The 26,158-nt window shown below is 35.9% G+C and overlaps 1 protein-coding gene across 1 annotated transcript in view; it reads right to left on the bottom strand.

Annotated features, from left to right (window-relative positions):
* The window catches only part of ANKRD42 (ankyrin repeat domain 42), a 74,188-nt gene that overhangs the window by 35,110 nt on the left and 12,920 nt on the right, over nucleotides 1-26,158 (bottom strand). Inside the window, exons 3-7 of the mRNA XM_040489503.1 lie at nucleotides 22,421-22,528; nucleotides 19,176-19,295; nucleotides 17,714-17,849; nucleotides 7,915-8,115; nucleotides 3,994-4,119 (exon numbers count right to left, since the gene is read on the bottom strand). Of these exons, the coding sequence (XP_040345437.1) occupies nucleotides 3,994-4,119; nucleotides 7,915-8,115; nucleotides 17,714-17,849; nucleotides 19,176-19,295; nucleotides 22,421-22,528 (691 nt within the window). The remainder of the gene's footprint in view (nucleotides 1-3,993; nucleotides 4,120-7,914; nucleotides 8,116-17,713; nucleotides 17,850-19,175; nucleotides 19,296-22,420; nucleotides 22,529-26,158) is intronic.

The following is a 26,158-nucleotide window of genomic DNA, read 5'->3' as shown; positions in this document are numbered from 1 at the left end:
CTTAGACAATCCCATTACAGAGTATTTTCACAAATACTGATCCTTATAATAAACAACAAAAGTAAGTTGGGCAGATGTTACTTTCTCTGTTAATTTACATATTCATTAGACAAATATTCTATCAAATATCTACTGTGCTAGTCTCTATACAGAGGACTTTCCCTACATATATAAAAGCTGAAGCTCAACGAGGTTATTTATTTAACATCACACAGCTAGCAAGGAATGGATTTGAAACTATAATCTAGGTGTTCCCAATCCTTATCCAGTGTTTGCCTGCTGCTATTTATAGGTCCTCACTAATCTTGTATCTGACCAGAACGTGAGCACAATCCAGCCACAGGGACCCAACAAGGACTTCAGATATCTTGCATCATCTTATGTAAAGAGGTTATTCCACCGACTCTCAAAACTCAAAATTTGCAGGCCCCTGATTATCAGAACCATTTACCACCTTTTTCAAAATCTTGTTAACACATGCTCTCAATACTAATTTTCACCTCCATAGCTCTGTTTACATGTCTTCTCACCTAGTACTCAGCACTCAACCAGTACTCATCTAACCTCTATCCATCCTTCTAGATTCATCTCAAGACTCTGGGAAACTGGGAGAAAAAACTTAATAAACTTAAAAGACCTGATTTTAGGTCTACTAAACAATGAGACTGGAGGACAGGACAGAACTTAGCAAGTGGCTGGCACATAAAGACTCTCAATAAAGTCTGTAAAGTCGATGAGTGAATAAATGAATGACAATGTTAATAAAATGTCAGCTTTGCTCTTACCAGCTAGCTGTACAACCTCAATCAAGAAAACTGATTCCTCTGGACCCCAATTTCCTTATCTTTTACAAAGATGATTTCATATTTATAAGGAGGGTACACTGCTGCTTCATAAAATTACTAGGATTAAATGTGATGACAGTTTTGCATCCCGTTAAATATCATATAAGATATTATTTCTGAATTCCCATGAACTCTCCGTTAATAGTTTAACCCTTACCAAATTCTTCTTTCCGCAGTTCCTACTCTTGAATTCTTATTGCCTGTATTTTAACAACCAAATCCTTCTTGCCATTTATTACATCCTAACTTCTACAAATTTCTAGTTGTTCATATTGTAAGTATGTGGCTCCTTAACAGGAAGGTCTGGATCTCATAGAGTCTACACAGTGCAAGCATATGGTTGGTGCTAAATATAAATGCCTCTGTAAAATAAATCAAAGACTAGGAACTTCTGGTATATCTTTGGCGTCCCAAAAAGTGAATTCACCTCCAATATTGGCAACAGAGAAAAGAGGACAGAAAGTCAGAAACAGTGACAGAGTAACCCCATCACTACTGTACAAATTCTTCCACCATTCTCTTCTTCACTCAGAGCCGTCTACCAAACTCAGAGTTGGCCCCTGAAAAGCCTGGGCCTTCTTCCTGTCTCCTACAGCGAACTCAAAACCAGTTAACAAAGAATACTATAAGATTTCCCAGACCTTTAGAAATAACCCCTCTTTAGACAAAGATGGCAACATACTCTGTTTTTAAGATTTACAAAATAGTATTTATGTATCATGGATAACAGTTTTACAAGACAGAATGAGCTTAACCAAACATTTCCATGTTATTACACAAATACTGTTTACAAAAAAGGGAAAGGGAGGCAAAAGAATTTCTCTAAAATGAATTACAATAAGAGGATTTTTACCCAAGATCCTTATTGTATACTGGTTAGGATATGTTTAAGAATTTAATCCATGTTTTATAAGAGAACAGATAAAATATGCAGTGGCTAGAAATTTTTAAGAAATTATTTGCAACACTTACGGCTTAGCAAATGAAAGGAAGGAGCAGTCATGGTGGATTTAAAAATCATTAAATGATTAAGAAGAAAGCCTCAATAATAAACACAGCAGCTTATTTACTGAATCAATATATAAAATAAAGGAAAAGAAGCAGAAAGATTGATAAAATGTGGGAAAGGTGAATTAAATCATAAGGAGACATCAACTTTTATTTGACCAATTTGGCTATAATCTAAACATACAGATGTTTGCCAGGAAAGGCAAATGTACACAAAATGCCCCTTCTCCCCATTATAGCCACCTCTCACCCCTCTACCACACCACCTGATCCACTCCTGGCCCTAAGTGTCCTCAGTGGATAGACTGACAAGAGAAGGAGTGAAGAGCAAACACTACTGGTTCCTCCTCAGTTTTCACCCTCCCATCTCACAATGGTTGCATCCCAAACACCCTATTGTTCGTTATACATCAGTCCCTTTAGAACCTTCTTCCAGATCTCTCATTTCCATCTTAGTTCCAGTGGTGAAGAAGTGACTGAGAAAGGCTGAAAACCAGCCTTCAATGAAACTTAATTGTTCCTGGAAAGATGCATATTAAGCATCATGAGCAAGCCTATCTTTTGCTACAGTGTCTAAATGATACTCCACATATCATAATATTAGTAATAAGAAGTGCTTATATCTAGGATATGAAATGAGGGCTTTGCTCCAGGGCACCACATTTTAAACTATCCATCTATAGAGCACATATTAAGTCTCCTCCCCATTCGCAAATCCCATGGTGAAGAGTTAAACCCCTAGACAGCCAGTAGAGACAAAGGAGTGAGATTTTCCAAGTCTAGGGTAGAGTGTTTGCCAGAGTGGAAACCTCTTTGTGTGTAGGGGAAATCTCTTTGCATTCCCCTTTTTCTTATGCCACCTAAGCTCTCTCTTCCAAAACTACTGGTACACATGGTACTTAGATTCTATACTGGAGATTCCTTATGAATTAAACCAACTTTAATAATTAAACTAAGAACCTAACCGACAGGAACATAGTCTGTGATCAGGACCAGCAGAAGTTATTTATAAAAATAAAAACCTAATCCAAACACATGACTGCAGGGGTGTCAGGGTGGCTCAGTTGGTTAAGCACCCGACTCTTGGTTTCAACTCACCTCATGATCTCACAGTTTGTGAGTTTGGGCCCCGCATCGGGCTCTGTGCTGACAGTGTGGAGCCTGCTTGGAATCCTGTGTCTCCCCCTCTCTCTGCCCTGCCCCACACTCACCCCCACTCATGCTGTCTCTCTCAAAAATAAACAACTTTTTAAAAAATTAAAAAACACATGACTGCATTAACTAGACTACTGTCTTTTACTCTAACATTTTTTAAGAGCTTTTTAAGAAATCTCTATACCCAAAATGGGGCTACAACTCACGACCCCAAGATCAAGAGTTGCATGCTCCACTGACTGAGCTACTTGGCAGGCCCTTTAACACTTTTACAAGAATTACCTGCCGTTAGATTCTGAAGGAACTTATAAATCACAAATGAGGTGGAATGGAAATTTCAGATGGGGTAAAGATTTGGTTTTTGATTTTATAAATACAAGGAAGATTGGCAAGAATAAATCCTAGAGTACATACTCCCAATAAGGACTGACAATTTGACAGTCTGATTAAGACACCAAAAAGCTAGTTAACATGTTAGAATTTCACATAGAAGGAAGGAGAGAATGCAGAGAAAAGTGGTAGACATCTTGAAGATATGTTCAAATCAAACATTCATTGATATTTCTATGGAAGTAAAAACATTTTTTCAGAGTCTAAGAAAGAAGAAAAATTTGCTACACCTTTTTCTCAAGTTCTGGTATACCTTTTTCATGCCTTAGCATGAATTAATAGACCATTTTTAATCCAAAGAAAATGTAAGTCCTAAGAAATTTCTCTAGCAGTCAATTTCATATCTAAACATGTCAGTATCACAATAGAATTTCTATTGGAATTACCCTAAATGTGACAATTTCTGACATCATAAAAGGAATATCACACTTCAATTGAAAATTAAGCTGTGTACCATATAAGGAAGACATAAATGTCCTGGGGTATCAGGAAAAGTTTTACATTTTCACATGTTTCCGAAGTATAATTATTTTAAAAGGTAAATAATTCAAAGGTAATTATGTCAGAACTGAAAACAAAACCAGGAATAACTCACCTTTATGCATAGGAGTTGATCCATTATTATCACGTTCATTAATATTGATTACTCCATCTTCTATTAATTTCTTAAGCATTTCCAAATCACCCTTAAAGGCAGCCATATGACCTGGAAATGCTAAGGCTATGAATAGAAATTCAGTATCTCAGTAAACACATGAGTTCATTCTATTTTTCTTGACTCAAGCAGTCACACATTTCAGATTTCAATATTAACTCAATTATGATAATGTTACATTGGAATTAGTTTGATTGATGCAATAACAAGTAATAAAAAGGACAATCATAAAGTAAGATTATGATTAATTGTGTAGCCCTTCCACCCCTCAGGACCTCAAACATGCCAAGTAATATTGTACCAGAACTATGCTTAGCTATATTCCATTCTTCCCTCAGGCCACCACAAAACACACGATGGTCATTTTCAACCCTTCACATAAAGACATTTTTGGTCTAAAGTCCTACATTTGCACAGAACACTCACTCTCTGTTTGCAAGGAAGTGAAGAAAGCAAAATAAAGTGGAAGCAGATAAAGTATACATAATTATGTATACAAACACATACACATATACACATGCCTGTGTAAAAGGGGCTGACCTAGCTCCTAACTACACATTAAATACCCGATAAGATGTTTTTACTGATAACAACTCCAAGATCAGGACCTGAGCCAAAATCAAGAGTTGGATGCTTAACCAACTATGTCACCCAGGTGTCCCTATTCTCATTTTTAAATCTGAAAAGGAAACAGAATAGCCAAAGAATATTAAAAAAAAAAAATTTAATGTTTATTTACTTTGGAGAGAGACAGAGAGATAGAATATGAGCCATAGAGGGGCAGAGAGAGAGGGAGACACAGAATCCAAAGCAGGCTCCAGAATCTGAGCTGTCAGCACACAGCCCAATGTGGGGTTTGAACTCACAAACAGATCATGACCTGAGCTGAAGTCATATGCTTAACTGACTGAGCCACCCAGGCGCCCCAACCAAAGAATATTCTTAAAAGAAAAAGTTAGAGACTTACACTACCTGATTCTAAATCTTACTATATAAAGCTAGAGTAATCAAGCTGTAGTATTGCCAGATATATCAAATATGGTACATCTATACAACAGAATACTATTGAGCAATAAAAAAGAATGAACTATTAATATACATTAGAGGAATCATTCTCAAAATGGTTCCATTAGAAAATTCAAACTAATCTATAATGACATAAAGCAAATAAAAGGTTGTATGGGGCCTACATCCATACAGTTGAATACTGTTGAATAATAAAAAGGAATGAACTATTAATATACATAACAGGGATGAATCTTAAAATGGTTCTACTAGAAAATTCAAACTTAGGGCACGTGGGTCGCTCAGTAGGTTAAACATCTGACTTTGGCTCAGGTCATGATCTCACAGTTCATGAGTTCGAGTCTGGCATCAGGCCGTCTGCTCTCAGCACAAAGCCTGCTTTGGATCCTCTGTCCCCTTCTCTCTCTCTCTCCCTCCCCTAGCTTGCATTCTCTCTCTCAAAAATAAAACATTAAAAAAAAAAAAAAAGAAAATTCAAACTAATTTATACTGACAGAAAGCAACTAAGTGGGCCAGGGTGAAAAGAGGGGTGAAATATAAAGGGGTATTATAAAAAAAACCTTCAGAGGTGGTGGAAATGTTTTCTATCTTGATTGTGATGGTTTCATGAGTGTATACATCCAAACTCACCTAACAGCACACTAAATGAGTACAGTTTATTACATGTAAATCATACTTAAATAAAATTCATTTAAAAAAAAAGGAGGGGGCGCTTGGGTGGCTCAGTCGGTTGAGAGTCCAACTTCGGCTCAGGTCATGATCTCACGGTTCGTGAGTTCAAGCCCCACGTCGGGCTCTGTGCTGACAGCTTGGGGCCTGGAGCCTGTCTAAGATTGTGTGTCTCCCTCTCTCTCTGCTCCTGCCCTGCTCACACTCTGTTTCTCTCTCAAAAATAAATATAAAAAAAAATTTTTTAGTAGAAAAAGGATATCCCCTTAAAAACAAATAAATAATAAATTAAATAAGTAAATAAATAAAGGATATCCTCATCAAAGTGAAAAAACAAGCCACAGTGTGAGAGAAAATATCTATATCTGATAAAATTAATAAAGGATTAGAATCTAGAATATATAAAGAACTCAAATTATTTAGAAAAGGGCAAAGAATACAGTTTTTAAAAAGGGAGAAAAGTATAGGCAGGCAATTCATAGAAGAAAAAAACTAGAAGAACCAATAACTTAAAGAAGGATGTTCAACCTCATTCGCAATCAAGAAAATGCAAATCAAAATACAAATTAAACCTTTTCATATCCAATCAGCTGGCAAACATTTTAAAGTCTGACAATATCAAATATCATTTCTCTAAATTCCCATCAAACGTTGCTGATTAGAGTGCAAACTTCTACAAGCACCTGATGAAGAATGTAGCAATGCCTGTTTATACTGACAAAGGGCATATCCCACCAAGCAAACCCTAAAGTAGAATATCACTCCTATTTACCCAAACAGGGCTCTTAACTCTCAGTCTTCAGAGAAGACAGGCAGTTCCACCAGCAGCCTCATCCAACAATCCCAATGTGCCATAAAAATATTTTCTGTGTGGGCTCTGTGTTAAAAAGGTAGTAAAGCACTTCTCCACAGAATCTCTTATATGTGTATATAAGAAGACACATACAAGAACATTCCCAACCACATTACTATAATAGTGAAAAACAATCTAAATGTCAAATTGGAAAATGGATAAATAATGATTTTCATAAAATACAATACTATACAAACAGAATAGGTATATCTATCAGCTTAATAAAAACCCCAAAACATAGTATTTTCTGGAAAAAAGCAAGGAATAGAAGAATGAATACTGTTTTATGTCATTTCCTTAAGATTTTAAGAGAAGTTTCAAAGACTACTAGTCATCCACTAAAATCCCCTTCCTTCAATATTAAGGGAGTTGTAGCTGAGAAAGTCTTCTCAGCTAAATACTGAATTCTCCAGGCATCCTCACAGCTATTATATGCCCACGTGGCTAAAGTTTTGCCAATGGAATTGTTAGCAAAAGTGATGGATACAAATTAGACCTTTAAAATCTCTGGTCCTAACCTTACAGTCTTGCTCCTCCCCACCTCCTACTGAATTAGCTACAACCAGAGAGAGCTAGTTGGAAAGAAAGCCAGTTCTTGAATGACTACACAGCATAGATTCACTCTCCAATCTGGGCTGTCATATAAATCCTTAAGCTGCTGAATTTTATGATTTCTTTGTTAGAACAGGTTAAGTCTCTTACTCCAAAAACACAGAGTAGTGCATATTTTTGTAAGTACATATACATTAAATATAAAACATGTAGGGACACTGGGTGGCTTAGTCAGTTAAGCATACGATTCTTGGTTTCAGCTCAGGTCATGATATTGTGGTTTTATGAGTTCAAGCCCTGTGTCAGACTCTGCACTGGCAGCATGGAGTCTGCTTGGGATTCTATCTGTCTGTCTCTCTCTCTCCCTCTCTCTCTGCCCCTCCCCAATTTGTGCTCTCTCTCGAAATAAATAAACTTAGTTAAAAAAATTAAAATTAAAGCCTGTAGAATGGAATTCTAAATTGAAAAAAAATATTTACCTCTGAGAAGGAAGAAAAAGAATGATATGAAGGAGACAGAACCAAGAAACTTTAACTATATGTATAACATTTTATCCTTAAATTAGTGGCATAAAGAATGTTCATGACATTAATCTCTACATATTTCTGCCTAAAATATTTTATAATACCGAAGACAAACTGAATGAATGGGTGGACAATTATAAGTAACATATTTAAATACAACATTTTTCTTATAACTTATTTTCTTTTTCAACTTACTCTACTTATTAAATGCTACCACACTCCAGGTTTATGACTTACTTTCCTGATCTTTTGAATCACTTTGTTCATACTCAGCCCCTTGGATAAACTGCAAAATGTTCTGTTTAAAGAACCTCTGGGCCAAATCCAGTACATTTTCTCCATTATCATTGAAGGCTTTTAGAGCCTGTGTAGTGCTGTTCATTCTACTGAGTAGGAATTTAAAACAGTGAAGGTGGCCTTCCATGGCTGCTAAGTGAACTGTAGGTGAGAGAGAAAAAGAATTTAATTTTTAAATTGACAATAAGATAACTTGAAGAAACAAAGAACAATATTGGCTCTAATCCTCACCAGGAGATGACTGTCCCTTCCCCATGTAACAGGGACATACTGTAAGCAATGGTTAACACCTTCTCTGCAAGCCCACAAGTCCTTACTCAGCCTTCTAGTCGTGCTAAAGCAACAGACTAAGTGGAGTTACACTTACTGTGAGAGTGCAGAGGCCAGATGAGAGATACCAAAGAGCAAGCCCCAGAACATTTTCTTGAAAAGAGAAATCCCAATTATGCAGCTTATAATTACATGAGAAAATACTTGCTAGGTAAGACAGATGATAGATATATTTATTTTAATGTTTTGGAAAAAACGGAAGAAATAAACCAAAATAGTCACTATGGGGGCCCCTGGTGGCTCAGTCTGTTGAGCGTGTGACTTTGACTCAGGTCATGATCTCACGGTTTGTGATTGCTGCTATCAGTGCACAGCCCACTTTGGATCCTCTGTCCCCCTCTTCTCGCCCCTCCCCTGCTTGCACACTCAAAAATAAACAAACATTAAAAAAAATAGTCACTATGCGAATACGAATGTTATTTTTATCACTATGTATTTTGTCACTTTTCCATAGACATTCTTTTTATTAAAAACAGGAAGACTGGATCAAAACTGCAGACAAAGTGCACATACTGCCTCACCATTTCTACTCTAAATCCTTGAAAACAATAGAAAAGAGACTTTCTGAAGCCAAAAAGATCTAGAAAAACAAACAAGAACTCCAAGAACAGACAAAAAAATGTTAAGGAATCCCTGAAAGAAAATATACTGAAGCAGGCTAAAGGGGAGCCACAACCCAAAATCCACAAAAAAATAAGAATGGTTCTGGGGGATTACAAGCTTAGGGCAGTGACTACGAAGAACAAGAGCGCCTTTACATCTCTGGAGAAGGGAGTATTTGGGCAGCAGCCCAATCAATACGCAAATCTTACCACTGGAGAAGTAAGGCAGCACCAAAATGACCAGTGTAATGCAGGAGAAACAAGATGTAACAACACCCAAAAGAGAAGTTGCTGGCACATGCCATCTACACTTTCTCAGCTGACCTTCCAGGAAAAACACCAAAAAACTCCCCCTAAAATTTGAGAATCCTCTAACAGCTTACTCATCATATATACACATACATGTCTTACAGGCATTTCTAACTTAACACATCAAAAACTCAACTCCTCATCCCTCTTGCACACATTTTCCTTACATAGTTTTCCCCATCTCACTTAATAGGAACTGTCTCTTTTCCATGTAGTTCATGCCCAAGACCCCGAAGCCATCCTTGACTCCTCTTTCTGTCACTCTCTATGTCTAATCAATCAGCAAATCTTATTGGCTCTATCTTTACAAAATACACAGACCCCAGTTACTTCTCACAATCTTTGCTGCCTCTACACTGCTCCAACCAAAGAGCAGCATTAAATTATTATATCAGTCTCACAAGTGGTCTATTTCTCCCCTTGCCATCCCCACACCCACAATGCAATCTATTATAAACAAAATAGCCAAAATGATGCTCTTAAATGTATTCAGGTCATGTCACTGCAGTGCTCAAAATTCTTCAATGGCTCCTGTTACCTCTCTGACCTCATCATCTATTACTCACTCTCTGATATCTGTTCCAACCACACTGACTCACTGTTACTACTTGCTGTTACTCAAATACACTAGGAACACTCCTGCCTCAGGAGCTTTATATTTGCTATCACCTCTTCCTATAATATTCTTTCCCCACGGTAGTCATAAGACCTGCTACCTCAACTCTGTCAGGTGTTTATCCAATTATCACCCCCTCAGTGAAGGCTTCCCTGACCACGCTTTTTTAAACTTCATCGTCTTTACTCTCTTCTCTGATTATCCATACACATATCCCTACTTAATATAATTTATATTCTTTTGATTATTGCCTGTCTCCCTCTGACCAGCATCACATGAAGGCAGAAACTTTTGCCTGTTTTGTTTGCTGTGATATCCCCAACACACAAGAGGGACTGACACATAGTAGATGCTCAGGAAATAAATGTTGGATTAATAATTTAAGACAGAGAGGAGCCTGGGTGGCTCAGTCAGTTAAGCATCTGACGTTGGCTCAGGTCATGATCTTGCGGTCCATGAGTTGGAGCCCTGCACTGGGCTCTGTGCTGACAGCTCAGACCCCAGAGCCTGCTTTATATTCTGTGTCTCCCTCTGTCTCTGCCCCTCCCCCCCAAAAAATAAATAAACATTTTAAAAACTTAAAACAAAAACAAATAACAATTTAAGATAGAGATTTGAACACAAGCAGTGTATACTAAAGCCACATTCCTAATCTCTATATTATACTATTAAAAAATATACTATATATAGTCATAAATGTTTTTATATGCTTAAAGAAATAAAAGTTGGAATTTTTTAATGAGCAGGCAAAAAGACTTTAACAAATGATCAGGCACATTTATTTTTTTTTTTATTTTTTTTTAATTTTTTTTTCAACGTTTTTTTATTTATTTTTGGGACAGAGAGAGACAGAGCATGAACGGGGGAGGGGCAGAGAGAGAGGGAGACACAGAATCGGAAACAGGCTCCAGGCTCTGAGCCATCAGCCCAGAGCCTGACGCGGGGCTCGAACTCACGGACACAAGAGATCGTGACCTGGCTGAAGTCGGACGCTTAACCAACAGCGCCACCCAGGCGCCCCTTGATCAGGCACATTTAATGAAGAACCAACTAAAAATGAAATTACCCCCTACCTTGTATTAGAGAAAAGTCAGTTCCAGGTGGGCTGGTGATCTACATGTGAAAGTGAAATAATAAAATTTCTAGAATATAAAAGAATGCTTTCATGACCAAAGCGTAGGGAAAGACTTTTTTTAACAAGATTCAGAAAGGAATAACCATAAAGGAAGAGCTTATTAAACTTGACTACATTAGAGTGAAAACTTCTATTCATCAAAAGATATCTTAAAAGAATGAAAAGGCAAGACAGAATGGAAAAGATATTTAAATAAAAGATACTTGCAACACATAACAGAGAGCTTGTATCTATTATATAGAGAACCCATACAGTTAATTTTTAAACACAGAGAAAACTCAAAAAAAAAATAGTCAAAACATTTGAACTGGTACTGCACAAAAGAAAATAATGAGGGGTGCCTGGCTGATTCAGTCAGAAAAGCATGCAGCTCTTGATCTCGGGGTTGTGAGTTCAAGCCCAATGTTGGGTGTAGAGATTACTTAAAATAAATATATTTTTAAAATTAAAAAAGGACAGCAAACATTAAAAAAAAAAAAAAACAACCAAATGGCCATTGAACATATGAAATGATGTTCTGTAATACCAATCAATAATTATTTTAAATGTAAATAAACTATTAAATACTCCAATCAAAAGATACAGTGTGACTATATGAATTTAAAAAAATAAGACCCATCCAGACACCTGGGTGGCTCAATTAAATGTCCTGACTCTTGATTTCAGCTCAGGTCATGATCTCATGGTTTCCTGAGATTGAGCCCCACGTCCGGGCTGTTAGCACAGAGCCTGCTTGGAATTGTGTCTCTCTCCTCTTTCTCTGTCCCTCCCCCCACTCTCACTCTCTCTCAAAATAAATAAACTTTAAAAAAAAAAAAAGAAAAGAACAATCCATCTATATGATGCCTACAAGAAACTCATTTCAGATCTAAAGACACATGCAGACTGAAAGGAAGAGATGAAAAAAGATATTTCACAAACAAATGGAAGCAGAAGAAAGAAAAGCTGAAGTAAAAATCCTTATATCAGACAAAATGATTTTAAAACAAAGACTGTAACAACAAACAAATAAGGACATTACATAATGATAAAAGATCTGTGCAAAAAGAGAATTTAACAACTGTAAATAACTATGCATCCAACACTGGAGCACCTAAATACATAAAGCAAATATGAACAGACATAAAGAGAGAAAATGATAGTAATACAATAATAGTAAGGGCCTTTAAAACTCCACTTACATCAATGGATAGATTATCCAGGATGAAAATCACTAAGGAAATAGTGGCTTTGAATAACAGATTAGACCATATGGACTTAACAGATACATACAGAATATTCCATCCCAAAACAGAAAAATATTCATTTCAAGTGCATATGGAATATTCTCTGGGACAGATCATGTCAGGCCACAAAACAAATCTCAATAAATTTAAGAAGACTGAAATCATATCAAGCATTTTTTCCAATTATAATAATATAAAACTAGAAATCAAGCACAAGAGAAAAAAAAACAGAAAAAAACACAACATGTGGAGGCTAAAAAACCTACTACTCACCAACCAACAGGTCAATGAAGAAATCAAAGAGGAAGTCAAAGTATACATGAAGGCAAAAGAGAATGGAAGCATATTGATCAAAAATCTTTGGGATGCAGCAAAAGCAGTTCTAAGAGGTAAGTTTATAGTGATACAGGCCTACCTCAAAAAACAAGAAAAATCTCAAATAAACAATCTAACCTTACACCTAAAGGAACTAGAAAAAGAAAAAAAGAATACCAAAGATTGCAGAAGGAAGGAAATAATACATTTCCTCAAAGAGGAAATGAATGAAACAGAGACTAAACAATAACAAAAACAACAATAACAGTAAAAGAAAAGATTAATGAAACCAAGGGCTGGTTCTTTGAATAAACAAAACAAAATTGATAAATCTTTAGCCAGAGTTATCAAGAAAAAAATAGAACTCAAATAAATTAAAATCAGAAATAAAACAGGAGAAATAACAACTGACACCACAGAAATACCAAGAAATATAAGAGACTATGAAAGATCATATACCAACAAACTGGACAACCTAAAAATGAAGGATAAATTCCTAGAAACATAAAATCTTCCAAAACTTAAATAGGAAGAAATTAAAAAACTGAGCACACTGTTTACTAGTTAAAAAAAAAAAAAAAAAGAATTGGTAATAAAAAAAACTCTCAACAGGGGAGCCTGGGTGGCTCAGTTGGTTAAGCATCTGACTTCAATTCAGGTCATGATCTCACAGTTCATGTGAGTTCTAGACCTGCATTGGGCTCTGTGCTGACAACTCATAGCCTGGAGCCTGTTTTAGATCTTGTTTCTCCCTCTCTCTCTCTGCCCCTCCCCCACTCATGCTCTTTGTCTCTCAAAAATGAATAAACATTTAAAAAAAAAAAAGCCTCTCAACAAACACATCCAGGATATGAAGGATTTACAAATAAATTCTACCAAACATTTAAGGAAAAGTTAACACCTATTCTTTTCAAAATATTCCAAAAATTCAGAGAGGAAGAAAAGCTTCCAAATTTGTTCTTCAAGGCCAGCATTATCCTGATACTAAAATCAGACAAAGATACTACAAAAAAAAAAAAAAAAAGATGATGACAATAATGATGATAATGACTACAGGCCCATATCTCTGATAAACATAGATAAAAAAATTCTCAACAAAATATTAGAAACTGAATTCAATAATTCACTGAAAAGATCATTCACCACAATAAAATGGGACTTAGTCCAGGGAGCAAAGATGGTTCAATATTCAAAAATCCATCAGTGTGATACAACACATTAACAGGAGGAAGGATAAAAACCATATGGTAATCTCACTAGATCCAGAAAAAGCATTTGACAAAATACAACATCCATTCATGATAAAAATTCTAAATAAAGTGGGTAGAGGGAACATACCTCAACATAGTAAAAGCCATATAGACAAACCTACAGCTAACATCATACTCAATGTTGAAAACCTGACAGCTTTTTCCTCTAGATCAGGAATAAAACAAGGATGTCCACTCTCACCACTTGAATTCAACATAGTACTGGAAGTCCTAGCCACAGCAATTAGACAAGAAAAATAAAAGGCATCTAAATCAGTAAGGAAAAAGTTAAATTATCACTATTTGCAAATGACATGACACTATGCATAAAAAAACCCTAAAGATTCCACCAAAAAACTATTATAAGTAATAAATGAAGTCAGTAAAGTGGCAGGTCACAAAATTAATATACAGATATCAGTTGTGTTTCTACATACCAATAATGAAGCAGCACAAAGAGAAATTAAGAGATCAACTCCAGGGGTGCCTGGGTGGCTCATTTGGTTAAGTGGCCAACTTCAGCTCAGGTCATGATCTCATAGTTCGTGAGTTCAAGCCCCGCATTGAGCTCTGTGCTGACAACTCAGAGACTGGAGCCTGCTTCAGATTCGGTGCCTCCCTCTCTAACCTCCCCCGCTCTGTCTCTCATTTTCTCAAAAATAAACATTTAAAAAAAAATTTTTTTAATTTCCATCTAAAATTGTACCAAAAAGAATACCTAAGAATAAAGTTAACCAAGGAGGTGAAAGACCTGTACTCTGAAAACCATACATTAAAGAAATTGAAGATGACACATATGAAAACAGACACCAGGCTCACAGACTGGAAGAATTAATATTAATAAAATGTCCATACTACCCAAAATAATCTACAGACTTAACACAATCCCTATCAAAATACCAAGAGTATTTTTCACAAAACTGTAACAAATAATCCTAAAATTTGAATGGAACCATAAAAGACTCTAAAGAGCTGAAGTAATCTGGGAAAACAAGGACAAAGCTACAGATATCACAATCTCAGATTTCAAGAATAACTACAAAGTTACAGCAATAAAAACAGTATGGTACTAGCACAAAAACAAACACATATATCAGTGAAATAGAATAGAGAGTCCTGAAATAAATCCACAATTACTTGGTCAACTAATTTACAACAAAGAAGAATACACAATGGAAAAAAAGACAATCTCTTCAACAAATGGCACTGAGTAAACTGGACAGCTATATACATAATTATGTAATTAGACCACTTTCTTACCCCATACACAAAAATAGACTCAAAATGGATTAAAGAACTAAATGTGAGACCTGAAATCATAAAATTTCTAAAAGAAAACACAGGCAGTAATCTCTTGGACATGGGCCTTAGCAACATATTTATGGATATATCTTCTCATGCCAAAAAAAAAAAAAAAAAAAAGCAAAAATAAACTACTGGGACTATACTAAAATAAAAAGCTTTTGTACACCAAAGGAAACCATCAACAAAACAAAAAGTAACCTACTGAATGGGTGAAGATATTTGCAAATTATATCCAACAAAGGGTTAATATCCAAAATATATAAAGAACTTAAAGAACTCAACAATAAAAACAGAAATAATCCAATTCAAAATGGCAGAGGATCTCAATAGACATTTTCCCAAAGAAGACATACAGATGCCCAATAGACACATGAAAAGATGCTCAACATCACTCATCATCAGGGAAATGCAAATCAAAACCACAAGTTTTGGAGAGGATGTGAACAAAAGGGAACTCTCATGTACTATTGGTGTAAAGGTAAACTGGTGCTACTGTGAAAAATAGTATAGAGTTTCCTCAAAAAATTAAAAATAGAAATACCATAGGTCTAGTAATTCTACTACTTGGTATTTAACCAAAGGAAATGGAAAAAAAGTAATTCAAAGGGATATATGCAACCCTATGTTTATGGCAGCCTTATCTATAAGAGCCCAGATATGGAAGCAAGCTAAGTGTCCATAGATAGATGAATGGATAAAGAGGAAGTGGTATATATATACAATGGAGTATTACTCAGCCATAAAAAGAGTGAGATATTGTAATTTTCCACAAGGATGGAACTAAAGAGTATTATGCTAAGTGACTGAAGTCAGATACAGAAAGACAAATACCATATGATGTCCCTTATATGTGGAATCTAAAAACCAAACAAACCAACAAAAAAAAAAAAGGAGAGAGATAGAGAGAGAGAGACATTCATAAATACAAAGAATAAACTGAAGGCTGCCAGAATGAGGAAGGCTTGAAGGGATGGGAGAAACAGGTAAAGGAGATTAAGAGATAGAAACTACCAGTTACAAAATAAATGATGGAGATTAAAAGTACAGCATAAGGAATATAGTCAATAATATTCTAATAATGTTGTATGGTGACGGTGACTACACTCATCATGGTCAACACTGAGTAATATATAGAACTGTCAAATCATTATGTTGTACAACTGACTAATACAGCATGTATGTCAAACATACTTCAATTTAAAAAATGAGAAAAAAAAATTTTAAAGAGAGGTATAGACTTCCAGGAAAAAAAAAATGCTGTTCTACATTTTTAATCAAAAAAATGCAAATTAAAACCACAATAAAGTATTACACCCAAAAGAATGATTAAAACTAAAAAAAGTAATAACGACAAGTATTAATGAGAGAGTAGAGTAACTCAAAGTCTTAAATACCACTCAACAGTGTATGAACTGATAACAATCACCTTGGAAAGTCAAGTCAGACAAAAAGGAATACCAGTGTATTATTTTATCCCATAGAGTTCAGAAAGAAAAAAGTACTAATTTTTATGTTGGAAGTGAGATGAGTAACATTGGAGACTCTTCCTTGGTAACCAAAAAGAGGACATGAAAGAGGCTATTTCTTGATCTAGCTAATGGTTACAGAAAACTACTCATTTGTGAAAATTCAATGAGCTGTGCATTGAAATTGGGTACTTCTGTTTATAGTTCAGTTTAAAAATTTATTTAAAAAAAAGAATAAGAGCAAAACAATAATTTCCAGATATATAAAAATTGAGAGTCCATACCAACAGATCTTTTCTATATGAACACTAAAGGATGTACTTTGGAAAGAAGCAAAACAATCCCAGAGAGTAGGGTAAAGGGGTGGAAGAGGAGGCCAAGGTACGAGTCAAATTATGAGCATACAGCACGCCAAGCTAAGAAATCAGAGCTCCATAGCAATCTAAGAAGTTTTTAAGCCAAAAAGTGATTTGAGTGAAGCTATTCAGATATGAACAAGTTTGCCTGGGCTTCCCCCTTCACTTGTTTTGCTACTTAAGATTCTTTTAAGACATAATTCGAGTATAGTTTTTAGTAACCTGCACTCCACTCTGTGACCTATTCCTCTTCTGAATTTCTACAGCACCTCTTAGAGGAAGACAGAGTGTTTAAGGTACAGGTCTCAAATAGCCAGTTAATTGCAGGCTAGCCAACTGCAGTTAGAAAATTAACTCAAATACATGAGTATCCACTATTTATATGATTTTTTTATAAACAGCAGTCTGGGAAGTGAAGCTGTATGAAGTTAAAAAATAATAACCCTAGCGTCAGGCTCTGAGCTGACAGTGTGGAGTCTGCTTGGGATTCTCTCTCTCTTCCTCTCTCTCTGCCCCTTCCCTGCTGTCTCCCCTCACAAATAAATAGACATTAAAAATAATAATAATAACCCTAGACAGCAGATAAACAAAACAGCTGGTGGGAAGAGTAAACCCAAGTTTAATTTTGCCAATTTCTCTTTTGCTGATACGGTTCCAGAAAAAAAAAAAAAATCTATCATATGACAGGTATATAACATAGGTGTAAGAGTAAAAAATGTTCATGTCAATGTATTTACTACTTTGGTTTTTGAGGGACTGTTAGAATGATGACAAGCTTAAATTTCTTAAACACAATCAATCATTTAAAAGTTGCTTTTGTAAAGAATACCTGGAAGGTTTCCATTGTAGTCCACATCTTCTATGCCGCATCCCCATTTAACTAGAAGCTGCAAACAGCCGAGCCTCCCATGAAAAGCTGCATAGTGCACAGGTTTCCATTCTCTCTTATCAGTCACACTGGGATCCTAGAGGTAACATTCACAAGAACTCAGTTTTTTTCCATTTTTAGAAGAAACAATAAGTCAAGCAGCTTAATTCTGCAAATGAAAATTGGAGGCTGTTCTTAAAAATATAAGGCAAACAACAAATTTAATAGAAAAATTTACTACTGATTTAAACATATGAGCTAATAAAATACTAATGAAATTTTATAAAATAATCTTTAAAAAAAACAATAGCTAGTTTCATAAAAATAGTTTTTATAAAGGGACTTAAAAAGAACCTGTGTTCTTGACCAATAAAATGAAAGGGATGTACTCAAATGATCCAATCATATCTTTGAGAGCATAAACAAAGAGTTAATGACAAAAGAAAAATGCTTAATAGTCCTTTAACTTTTTCTCAACTCTTACCACAATGTCTTCAATATGGTTAGTTCTTTTAAGTTTTTTTTTTTTAACAACCACTGGGAAATATTAAAGTAAATATTACAATAAAGAACATTTCTGGGGCACCTGGGTGGCTGTCGGTTAAGCGGCCAACTTCGCCTCAGATCATGAACTCGTGGTTTGGTGGTTTGTGTTGGGCTCTGTGCTGACAGCTCATAGCCTGCAGCCTGCTTCAGATTCTGTGTCGCCCTCTCTCTCTGCCCCTCCCCCGCTTGCATTCTGTCTCTCTCTCTCAAAAATAAACAAACATTAAAAATCACTTTCTAAATTAGTGTATGAAATAAGTTACAAAACAAACAGGCAAGCACACAGAAATTCAGAAAGATTTACAATCACTGGTTAAGATGTATTTGAAAACTTCAGAATCTTCCCAGTTAAACTCTGAACTGACGTGAAGAACCCACAGCTTCTGAAATACTTTGCACTGCTAAATTGGAGTTGGTTTCTATTTTTTAAAGTTTCTTTATTTTGAGATAGAGAAAGTGCACATGCACAGTCAGAGAAGGAGAGAGGGAGGGAGGGAAGGAGGGAGAGAGGGCGTAAGGGAGAGAGGGGAAGAGTGAGAGTGACAGAGAGAGAGAATCCCAAGCAGGCTCCATGTTGTCATCATAGAGTCCAATGCAGGGCTGGATCCCATGACCCTGGAATCACGAGCTGAACCGAAATCAAGAGTCAGAAGCTTAACTGACTGAGCCACCCAGGCGCCCCTAAACTGGGTTTTTTTGAAGCTTTATCTAAATTATTGCTCCCATGTTTAAAGACAGAAAAGTTAAAGAGATATATCAGATTACTTCTCCAAAGTCATATAAGAGATTTTAAAAGTCAGGAAGAGATAACCAGGCTACCAAATGCTACTCTACATATCTGATTATACATTCTCACATATTAACAAGAATCTCTTACCACTCCACTTCGAAGCATTATCTGTAAAGTGAAAGAATGTCCGTGTGTTGCAGCAAGGTGTAAAGGAGTGCATCCACGATCATCTTGAGCTGCCAGATTTGCCCCATTGATTATGAGAGCCTCAAAATAGATATATAAGAGTTTACATAAATATATATATGCTAAATCATAAATGCAGATTCAGATTATTAGGCAAGCAATTTACCAATCTATAGCTACATTACTATATAAATTCTTACACATGTGCCACAGGCAAAGTATGAGAAATTCTTAGCTAATACTAAGAAAACACTTGAGATCCTTTTTAACCTTGTCTAAGAGATATTTATAATACCTGATTTCACACTCTGATTTGAGCATGTACATATAATTTATAAGGCATGCTTTCAGGAACAGAGATTAATAATCACTAAATTAAATACTTTAATGCTAACCTAATAAACTAAAAAAGTAAACTTCCACTATTTCAAAAGCAGTATCTTTTATTACCTGAGTTTCAAAATACTGTAAAAGGATTATTTATTAAAGTAACTAGCTCTAGCTCCAAATAAAATTTCTAACTGCATCTAAGGAAATCCCATCAGAATTTACAATTGGCCTAGTTTCTGTATATGGGTTATATCATATACATAGCCCATCTCTCTATATAGTATACCAAGTGATTGGTTTAAAAGAATTATTAGTTAATATTTTTTAATATTGTATTTCTTTAATGTTTGTTTATTTTTTAGAGAGAACATGAGTGGGGGAGAGGCAGAGAGAGAGAAAGAGAGACAGAGGATCTGAAGCAGGCTCTGTGCTGACAGCAGACAGCCCAACAAGGGGTTCAAACCCACAAACCTTAAGATCACGACCTGAGCTGAAGTCAGATGCTTAACCAACTGAGCCACCCAGGTGCCCCTAGTTATACTCCCTCAGACTTTGTTTCTTTTTTAACCAGTCTGTATTTACCAGTATCTTAGCAAAAGACTCAGTCATAATTCTTATCAAGTTTTAAGAATAGTCTCCATAATTAACAAACTAGTCAATAATCATCACAAACCATATTCTGAGTGTTTGCTGTGTTTTAAAAATCACTACAAAGAATATGAAGACATGTCAACCTAGGGAATTAGGACATACATAGAGACAAAGATCATCAACTATACAAAGAAGTCCTTGATAAGCAACAACTACACAGTATAGTACCAAAAAAGTACTACAAAATCTCTGAGAATGAAGAGAAAAAGGGAATGGTTTCATCTAATGATTAGAGGAAGGAAAGCAACAAGTAAAGCTTCATTCGACCCTGATGTTCCCTGAAGTTACTACGGTATTTGCTCTTCCATTGCCTACTTCTCAAACTAATACCTCAATGCCTCAACTTCAAATTCCCCTGCAAACCATGTGCCACCCCTAACACTACATGGAAATACAGCAATCTCGCCTGATAGTGAGCTCTCAAGTCCAATAGCATTTCCTTAGCTTCATCCTGTAACTGTGATACTCTACCTAACTTCTTATACTTCCTCCTTCATTTGCACAGCCCTAATGAACCCTGGCTCTCCTATCTCCCACTTCTTCCTCTGAATTCTTTACTCATTTCTCCACTTCCTACCATCACTGCTAGTAACATTCTTCAAAATTCAATCCTCAATACTCCCTTTTCTTCTCTATACTTTATTACTCCTGAAATCTTTGTCTCCAGCACCCTTTTCAGCTGCCTGGACCTTCTGCACGTGAATTACCTACAGGGCCCCTAAACAACATGTGCCAAATTGAACTCAACATTTTTGCTCCTATATCTCCCCTGCCTTTCAGATTTATGTATCTGTAGTGTCATACTTATCTGTCATTCTGTCTTTAAAATTAAATGAATTTAAATTTAATTTTAATTTTTAAAATAAATTTTAAACTAATTTAAATTTTCACTCTATTCTATCAATGCCTGCTTTGCAAGATGTCTTCAATCATTTTCTTTCTTTCCCAGTGCCACCATAAAATTTCTCCCTCTATGGGTAGTGATGACACCAAAAGTCTCTAACTGGTCTTCTTGCCTCCAAATCATCTCCTCATCCTAGGTAATCCTTGATAAATCTTGTTAGAATAATCTCCTGAAAAACTGCTTTCATTACTTTATTCCTCTATTAACGCTCATGTGCATGTGTACGTATGTATAAGTATGCATGTATTATATGTATGTGTAAAGTATATATTAGTATGCATATAAAAACTCTGTCTCTTATACAAATTAATCTTTATTCTACTTCTAAGATATTTTACATACCTGGCTATACACACTTAATTCATAATAGTATATAACAACAAAACATCTACAATTCAAACTCATATAATGGTTTATCCCCTAAACACCCTTATTTTTCCAATTCCAGTATTTCACATAGAATTACAGATAGAGGTTAATAGAATAAAATCTAGGTTCCAGTCCTGGCTTTGTCACTTACTTAGGCAAGGTATTTAACTCTCTGAATCTGTTTCTTTATCTATAAAAAGGGGAACACATAAGATTGTTACATTAAATGATGCGATGCATGGAAAACTGTAATTGACACATAAAAAGTGATAATCATTATTTTTATTTGCTCCTGATATAAACTCTACTTACAATGCTTCCTCACTATTTAACTTTCTGAAATCAACCTGTTCTTTTAGACTTAGATGAAGTTTTATTTCCTCCATTTATGATTCCTCTATCACCTTCCAATCATTAGAATCTTAACCATAGACTGTGCTCTTTATTGTTTTATAACTCACTGAGTAAATGCTTACCATTCCCAAATAGAATCTCAGGCTTCTTATACCCAGGAACTGTTTGCTTATACAATTTTGTATTCCTCCAAATTCCAGTTTATTTCAGTACACTGATTATATCTAGTTACTCTAATAAGCTAGATCCTGCATATATTAATGTGTAACTCTGGTAAAAAAAAAAATACATTAAATAAGAAATTTTAGACGTGGCAAGCTATGAAGGAGATAATCTGGGCATGTCTATGACAGCCCTTAAAACAATCTATCAGATAGCCAATAACTTCAGAGATAAAAGGATCCCCAGTCTCACATAATTTGTTTAAGTTGTATTTGGTACCAAAATCTCTGAGTCATAGAATTCAGTAAGTTCTTGTTTAGGACAAAGAACTAAATCTATGGATCAAATTATTAGAATAAAAGCAACAACCCAACCAAACTATGCTAAAGTAATTAAACTTACCAATTTTTAAAAAAGTAACCAAAGTTATTATTACCTGCATACAAGCATCTTGGCCTCTGATTGCAGCTATGTGAGCCGCTGTCCAACCTCTCATGGTTACTTGGGTGATATCAGCTCCATGCCAGAGGAGCCAGTGAAGACACTAAATTAAGAAGATAATCATGTTAACAAGTGGTAAGGCAAAACTGGTTTTTTAAATCTTTAGATCTTTGTTTTTTGTGGGGTTTTTTGGGGGTAAACATTAGGGAATGGTGGGAGCTATGGCAAAGTGAAGATCACATTCCTTGTCCATAAAATGTAGATGCTACTTAATCCCAGCCAGTTGTTGCTGTAAGTGAAATGCTGATCCAAATCTTTTATTTCACCAATACTGTGTAAGCCGAACAAAACACATCTGTGAGTCAATTTCACTCAATGGCTGCCAATTTGCAACCTCTGTCATAGACCTTTAAAAGGGGCCAAAAGCTTCTGTCAGAGCAAACATTGTTATTCTGATGACACTAAAAACATTTTTTTTTATTTTTTTTTTAATGTTTATTTATTTTTGAGACAGAGATAGACAGAGCATGAACGGGGGAGGGTCAGAGAGAGGGAGACACAGAATCTAAAACAGGTTCCAGGCTCTGAGCTGTCAGCACAGAGCCCAACGTGGGGCTCGAACTCACAGACCGTGAGATCATGACCTAAGCTGAAGTCGGCCGCTTAACCGACTGAGCCACCCAGGCGCCCCAAAAGAAATTTTTTTTAAGTGGCTTTAAAAAATGGTTGAGGCAAGGGTTGGGGCACCCTAGATAGCTCAGTAGGTTAACCATCCAACTCTTGATTTCAGCTCAGGTCATGATCTCACGGTTCCTAAGTTCCAGCCCTGCATCAGGCTCTGTGCTGACAATGTGGAACCTGCTTGGAAATCTCTCTCTCCCTCTCTCTGCCCTTCCCCCAATTGATTCGCTCTGGCTCTCATTCTCAAACTCGAAAGAAAGAAAGAAAGAAAGAAAGAAAGAAAGAAAGAAAGAAAGAAAGAAAGAAAGGAGGGAGGGAGGGAGGGAGGGAGGGAGGGAGGGAAGGAAAAGAAAAAGAAAAATGGGGCAAGGGTCAAATGCATCCTCATTTAATATTTTAATTAACATAAGTCTCAATAGATTACAATACTAGAGGTCTGAGCCACATACGGTATTACTGTCTTCACATGTTCAAGTTTGGAGATTCTATCTGCAAGAAGTTTCTTTTTAAAGAATTTATTGTCAGGGCACTTGGGTGGCTCAGTCGCTTAAACAACCGGCTTCAGCTCAAGTCATGATTTCACAGTTCGTGACTTCAAGCCCCACATCGGGCTCTGTGCTGACAGCTCAGAGCCTGGAGCCTGCTTTGGATTCTGTGTCTCCCCTTCTCTCTGCCCCTCCCATGCTCATGCTCTGTTTATGTCTCTCAATAATAAATGTTAAAAAAAATTTTTTTAATTAAAAAAAAAAAGAATTTATTGTATGGGGGCACCTGACTGGCTCAGTCGGTAAAGCATGAGATTCTCCATCTTAGAGTCATTATTTCAAGCACAACACTGGGTTGGAACCTACTTAAAATTTAAAAAAGAAAGAGAGAAAGAAAGAAAAGAAAGAATGAATGAATGAATTGATTGTATCATTGGGATACACCGTCACACCAGTTATAGCTGCATCACTTGTTAAAAGGCTTTTAACATTTAGGTATCATTTGCCTGTCAGAGAGATAAAAGGCCAATAAAATATGATGACAAAAAAAAGGCTCAACTTCACTACTAATCACAGTAAGTTATCAATTTATCAACAAATATTTAGGGACAGACTACTGTATGCTAACACCATTCAGTTACAGGAGAATAAAATCATTGCAAACATCCCTGTATAAGTTTTTTATTTCTCCTAGATAATATGTTTAAGCAGGATTGCTGGAACATAAGTAAAGCATATGTTGAACTTTATAAGAAACTACCAAGCTGTTTTCCAAAGTGGCTATACCATTTTACATTTCTACTAGCAATGTACAAGAGTTCCAGTTGCTCCCTATTCTTGTCAATACTTGGTAGTATCATTTTTGTTTTTGTTTTGCCATTCTAATAGGTATGTAGTGGCATCTGACTGTGGGTTTAATTTGCATTTCCTTAATGGCTAATGATGTTGAACATGTCATGTGCTCAATTGCCATCCAATTGCCATTCAATTGGTACTTTTGAAGTGTCTATTGAAGTCATGCACTCATTTTTTATTTGGGTTTTTTGTTTTCTTACTACCAAATTATAAGAGTCTCATATATTCTGGCTACAAGTTCTTAGATATATGATTTGCAAATATTTTCCCTTATGTTTTCTCCCAGAAGTCTTACAAGATTAAGTTTTACCTTTGTTTATGATCTATTCTGAGTATATTTTTACATGAGGTGCCAAATATAAGTTGAGATTCATTTTCTCACATACGACTGTTCCATTGTGCCAGCAGCATTTAATGAAAATACCATCTGTTCTCCATTGGATTGCATTTGTATCTTTGCCAAAAATCAACTGACCAATCAATAAGATTTCAGAAATGGCTAAATGAGGAGCTTGGCAAATCCTCCCCAAGAAGCAATGATAAAACCAGATAAAGTTTTCAAAAACAACAATTTAAAGACTCTGGGAATTCATCAGAGGCATATAGCAGAATAAGAAGCATTTACTCAAGAAAATCTTCTGAATCTCAGTAACAACAAGTGGAATCTGTGGCAGATTAGCCTGAGACTACAACTATCCCTACCCCATAGCTATAGGGTACAGAATTTCTCCCCAGCTGAACAGCTCACTGTCTTGCTGGAGGGACTGAAAATTTCATGCCCAAGCATATAGTCAAAAACAATTCCAAACCCAAGTGGCCAACAATCTGGGAAAGGCAATATTAGAGCTCACCTGAAGTCACAATACTGGGTAAGACAAAAAACAAAAGACCTCCCATAAAACTAATAGAAACACCCAAGAAATTAGAGAGCCAGTGGGCCTTGCTAAGATTCCACTTATCCCTTGTAATCTAAAAGGCCATCTACATATACAAAGCTGCTTATTCTCAGGAAAGATTGAAGAGGGCCCAAGTTGGCTATATATCCCTGGCTAAACACATTATTTTAAAAAATTTAAATTAAAAAAAAAAAAAAGCAAAGTCAAGCTGACTTATAATAAACTGCTTGGACTTGGAAAACATTCCCCAAGCCACACACAGACTCATCAGCGAAAGACAGAAACCTTACGGGCTCAAGGTACCTAAGCACAACCTCTGATCAGTCACTGATGCAATAGTAAGCCCTAGGAAGCCAGGCTTAAAGATAATAAGAATTTTCTTTAAAAAAAAAATTATAAAAAAAAAAGTTAGGGGGCCCGGGTGGCTCAGTCAGTTAAGCATCTGATTCCGGCTCAGGTCATGATCCCACGGTTTGTAGGTTCGAGCCCCGCATCAGGCGCTGTGTTGACAGCTCAGAACCTGGAGCCTGCTTCCAATTCTGCGTCTCCTTCTCTTTCTGCCCCTGCCCCACTCACGTTGTGTCTCTGTTTCTCAAAAATAAAACATTTTTTTAATTTATTTAAAAAAGTAAAAAATTTTTTTTAAAAATAATAAGAATTAGTTTCATGTGTCTGTTGGCCATCTGGATGTCTTCTTTGGAAAAGTGTCTATTCATGTCATCTGCCCATTTCTTCACTGGGTTATTTCTTGGGTGTTGAGTTTGCTTTGGATACTAACTCGTTATCTGATATGTCATTTGCAAATATCTTCTCCCA

The sequence above is a fragment of the Herpailurus yagouaroundi genome, unplaced genomic scaffold (assembly GCF_014898765.1).
Source record: "Herpailurus yagouaroundi ecotype Mexico unplaced genomic scaffold, PumYag 180, whole genome shotgun sequence".
In the NCBI taxonomy this organism is placed as follows: Eukaryota; Metazoa; Chordata; class Mammalia; order Carnivora; family Felidae; genus Herpailurus; species Herpailurus yagouaroundi.
This window is presented reverse-complemented; position numbering and strand designations above follow the sequence as displayed.